The sequence below is a fragment of the Triticum urartu genome, chromosome 3, assembly GCF_003073215.2.
Source record: "Triticum urartu cultivar G1812 chromosome 3, Tu2.1, whole genome shotgun sequence".
Lineage (NCBI taxonomy): Eukaryota > Viridiplantae > Streptophyta > Magnoliopsida > Poales > Poaceae > Triticum > Triticum urartu.
Genome location: NC_053024.1, coordinates 671109484 through 671114106, shown reverse-complemented (window position 1 = coordinate 671114106; position 4623 = coordinate 671109484). Strand labels below are relative to the sequence as shown.

The window sequence follows — 4623 nt, the reverse complement described above, 5'->3', positions numbered from 1 at the left end:
ACACACACACACACACACAGCAGCCGCCGCCCGGAATCATGTTGTGCCACCGCCGTCCCCACTGCCGCCGCCCACTAGTTTTTACATCTCCATTTTGCATCATCTATTGGAGTTGCTCTTTTACATCTCTAATATACATCACCTGTTGGAGTTGCCTCTTTTTTTGGAGATGTAAAATGCACTTTTTGGTGATGTAAATTTTACATTTCCTAGTTTTACATCTCCAAATTTGTATCATGTAATGGAGCTGCTCTTATTCAGATCATATATCCGTCAAGATTTGTGTCGATTATTATATGATGTAATGACCTTCTAGCTAAGCCTCGGGTTTTTTTCTTCTGGGTTCCCCACACTGTATTTCTCTCTTTCTTTTTTTTTTTGCGGGGGTATTTCTCTCTTTCATTGCTTGTTCTATCCGCGCGACTTCTCTATTGTGGGTAGCTTGAGAGGTTTCCTGGCGTGCTCATTTACTTGTAACCGTTCATGAATCTCAGACGAGCATCAGTCACAAATGCATATGCTTGCATACACACATACATGGATATAGATCTACTATTATTTATTCAATTTTTATTACACAAAAGCATGTACGCAATAGACAAATCAGGGCCATCTAGCAATCCTTGTAGCAGGAACATGCAAAGCCCTTGCACTTGCCTCTGGGGAAACCCTCGGTCAGGCAAACACTTGCACAATTGTCATTGCGCACGCACATCCCCTTGAACTTGTAGCTCTGTGACTTGCAGTCCCTCGCCAAAGCTACTTGCACTGGTCCCTGGTCCTCTACATGCACGGGGCAAAATTAATAAAGCAAATCAGTCATCTCACATATGTAATTTTAGCAGTATTGTGAATTATCTCAAACAATAACATACATACCAATAGCCACAAGAAGCAGGAGGACGACCACAAAGACTTTCATGGAGAGATCCATGAGATTTCTTATGGAGGACTAAGAGGATGGTATGACAGATTTAAGACCTTCAAGACGAATTGTATAATAGCTGGATGTACAGGAGGGAGGGGGCTTGTTATATACTTTCATCAACACATAGATTTCTCTCTTACTTCGAGTCTAAGCGAGCAGAGTTTTGTAGGGCAGTGTAACTAATCACCAATTTTTGTATGGTAGCCTAACAAATTACCCACTTTTGTAGGGTAGTGTAACTGACTGCTCGCAAGAAAAAAATATGTGAAAATAGAAAGAGTGGCCATGCCATGCCCACGTGGCAGCAACGGGACCCACTTAAGGTTAATGATGAACTCTCATGCTCTTCAAGTCCTCTTGGCATGGGAATTAAATAGCATGGTGAATTCGTTGTTGATTCTCGATTGTTTTGAATGTTGCTGTAACACCCCACAACTACATATGCGCTCACATAACACATGTATCTATCTATATCTATATCTATATCCATATCCATATCCATATCCATATCTATATCTATACTTCTATATTTATATCTATCTATATCTACATTTATATATATATATCCATCTATACTTATACTTGTTAGAGTTGTGTCAAATATTTTGTACAAGGTAGGTTACAGTTGGACTCTAAGTCGTATGGTGTATAGATAGGGTACTGAGTTGTGTTCTAATAGGACATTTCTATTCTATGCCTCTTATATAATGTATATGTGGAGGTAGACACACGATATAATCTATATCAATATAATAGCACATGCACGCGGGGGGGGGGGGGGGGGGGGGGGGGGGGTGCCGGCACCGGGTGGCTGGTGTGCGGTATTGTGACGGTGTCACAGTGAGGAGCGCATGTACTCATGTCCCGGGTGTAACCATGTTTGGTGAAGTTCGTTAACAAATCTTGGTGTTGTGTCACGTATAATTGCTTGGTCCTCAGATGATCGACGATGCAACTAAGATTATTCTAACAAATGGTATCAAAGCTAGTTGTTCGAAGGTCGTTGGTTGTTGATATAAAGGAAGGAGTTGAGCGAAATAATTATAGATTATCTATCTACATTGAGATGATCTAATATGGATCCCTCAAGTCTCTACCTTTCTTCAGATCATATATCCGTCAAGCTTTGTTCTGATTATTATACGATGTAATGGCTTGCCAGCTAAGCCTTGTCTTCTTTTGGGTTCCCCGCACTATATTCCGCTCTTTCATGGCTCATTCTATCCGTGCGACATCTCTATCGTAGTTAGCTCGAGAGGCATCCTAGGCGTGCTCGTTTACTTGTATTAGTTCACGAATCTCAGACGAGCATCACTCACAGAGGCATGCATAGATACATAGATATAGATCTATTATTCTGTTATTAGTTATTACACGGAAGCATACATGCAATAGACAAATCAGGGCCATCTAGCAGTCCTTGGTGCAGTAACAACGGTGCCAAAAGCCCTTGCACCTGCCTCCGGTGAAACCCTCGACCAGGCAAACACTTGCACAGTTATCATCGCGCACACACATCCCCTTGAACTTGAAGCTCTTTGACTGACAGTCCCTCGCCAAAGCTAGCTGCACTGGTCCCTGGTCCTCTACACGGGGCAAAATTAATAAAGCAAATCAGTAATCTCACACATATAATTTTAGCAGTATTGTTAATTATCTCAAATAATAGCATACGTGCCTGCGGTCACAAGAAGCAGGAGAACAACCACAACAACCTTCATGGAGAGATCCATGAGATTTCGTATGAAAGTCTAAGAGGGTTGTATGACAGATTAAGACCTTCAAGATGGATTGTATTGACAGGTGGATGTAGAGGAGGGAGGGGGACTTGTTATATACTTGCAGCAAACACATAATTTTCTCTCTTGCTTCCAGCCTAAGCGAACATATTTTTGTAGGGTAGTGTAACTAATTACCAATTTTTGTATAGTAGCGCGACAAATTGCCCACTTTTGTAGGGTAGTGTAACTGACCGTCCAAAAGAAAAATCAAGGGCGGTGTAACTAACATGTGGAAATAGGAAGGTTGTCAAAAAAAACATGTGAAAATAGAAAGAGTGGCCACGCCATGTCCACGTGGCAGCAAGTAGACCCACTTAAGGTTAATGATGAACTCTGATGCCCTGCAAGTCCTTTTGGCATGGAAATTAAATAACATGGTGAATTTGCTGGGAATTAAATAGCACGGTGAATTCGTTGTTGATTCTCTTGTCAATTTGGTTGTTGGTGACACCGAGTCCAACACACCACCACCACTATGCGCTCACGCAACACATCTATCTATCTATCTCTATCTCTATCTCTATCTCTATCTATATCTATATCTATATCTATATCTATACCTGTTAATATCCATATCTATCTATCTATTCTATATCTATGTATGCTTATACTAACTAGAGATTCCCTAGAAATTCTCATGTTAATCAAAAATGAAGAGTCATTCATCTATTGGGACCGATATACTGCATGGAGATTAGCCTGTATGATTCTCAGCCAAAATTCCCATGCTAATTAGAAAATTTAACGAAATCGCGCATTGAATCTATGTGTTATGTAGCTGTAGCCATCAGACGGAATCCCTGATGAAGCCCCCATGAATATTGCACATGCACGCCTCTTTACAAAAGAACCCTCTCTACCCCATTGTCCCGTTTTCCTCCCATGTTGCCTCTCCATGCCCTAGAGACTCTCGTCCTTGACCTCAGTGTTCCATTTGTGTTGCAATCCAATCTCTCCTCAGTCCCCTTCCTCCCCAACCTTTAGACCTCCTCTTATTTCAAGTTTTCAAGTCCAGGATGGTTGATGCATCTAATGAGGTGGTGTATACACGATAGTTTGAAGAAAGGAGGCCAACCATTGATACTTGAGGCTGCCGAGTTGAGGAATACTTTAATTGATTCTTGAGGATATTGAGTTGAGGAATTACGTTGGACCGGTGGTATGAAAACTCACACTTTGAAATCCCAACCCACCGGTAAGTAACCCCGCATCGTTAAACCCTCCTCTCTAGATGCATGTGGTCACAAGAAGCAGGAGAACGACCACAAACAACTTTCATGGACAGATCCATGAGATTTCTTATGAAAGACTAAGAGGATTGTATGACAGTTTAAGACCTTCAAGATGGATTGTATGAAAGATGGATATAGAGGAGGGAGGGGGCTTCTTATATACTTGCAGCAGCACATGGATTTCTCTCTTGCTTCGAGGCTAAACATCTCACTTTTTTAGGGTAGTGGAACTAATTACCCACTTTTGTAGGGTAGTGTAACTGACCGCCTACAAAAAAATTCAAAGGCAGTGTAACTGGCATGTGAAAATAGGAAGGTTGTCAGAAAAAAATGTGAAAATAGAAAGAGTGGCCACACCATGTCCACGTGGCAACAACTAGACCTTTTTAAGTATTCACAAAAAACAACCAGACCCACTTAAGGTTAATGATGAAGTCTCATGCCCTGCAGATCCTCCTGGCATGGGAATTAAATAGCATGGTGGATTTGCTGGAAATTAAACACCACTATCTATCACTGTTAATTCTCGTTGTTCTGGATGTTTGTGTAACACCAAGTGCAACACCGCACCACCACATCCGCGGTCATGCAACACATGTGTACTACTCTACTAAAGATTGAAATGGTTAAGTTCAAAGATTGACGAAATTATCATAGACGTCTCGTTGTCCATAGATACACT

General features: G+C 41.4%; 2 protein-coding genes across 2 annotated transcripts; both read right to left on the bottom strand.

Moving 5' to 3' along the window:
• Positions 1-538: 538 nt before the first annotated feature.
• On the bottom strand, positions 539-1053 carry LOC125549050 (defensin Tk-AMP-D3-like). The gene is made up of 2 exons (XM_048712546.1): positions 880-1053; positions 539-783 (listed from the first exon to the last, which is right to left on the bottom strand). Exons 1-2 carry the CDS (start codon positions 932-934, stop codon positions 614-616), a joined length of 225 nt encoding a protein of 74 aa, XP_048568503.1. The 5' UTR covers positions 935-1053; the 3' UTR covers positions 539-613.
• Positions 1054-2233: 1180 nt separating this feature from the next.
• On the bottom strand, positions 2234-2785 carry LOC125549048 (defensin Ec-AMP-D1-like). The gene is made up of 2 exons (XM_048712545.1): positions 2607-2785; positions 2234-2514 (listed from the first exon to the last, which is right to left on the bottom strand). The coding sequence occupies exons 1-2, from the start codon at positions 2659-2661 to the stop codon at positions 2339-2341; spliced, it is 231 nt and encodes a 76-aa protein (XP_048568502.1). The 5' UTR covers positions 2662-2785; the 3' UTR covers positions 2234-2338.
• Between the last annotated feature and the right edge of the window lie 1838 nt (positions 2786-4623).

Bases quoted from the DNA above. Each gene is read 5' to 3' on its own strand.
- LOC125549050 (XM_048712546.1), bottom strand. From the start codon at position 934: ATGGATCTCTCCATGAAAGTCTTTGTGGTCGTCCTCCTGCTTCTTGTG. The intron at 784-879 runs GTATGTATGTTA...CCGTGCATGTAG, and splicing joins CCTGCTTCTTGTGGCTATTG to AGGACCAGGGACCAGTGCAA.
- LOC125549048 (XM_048712545.1), bottom strand. From the start codon at position 2,661: ATGGATCTCTCCATGAAGGTTGTTGTGGTTGTTCTCCTGCTTCTTGTG. The intron at 2,515-2,606 runs GCACGTATGCTA...TGCCCCGTGTAG, and splicing joins CCTGCTTCTTGTGACCGCAG to AGGACCAGGGACCAGTGCAG.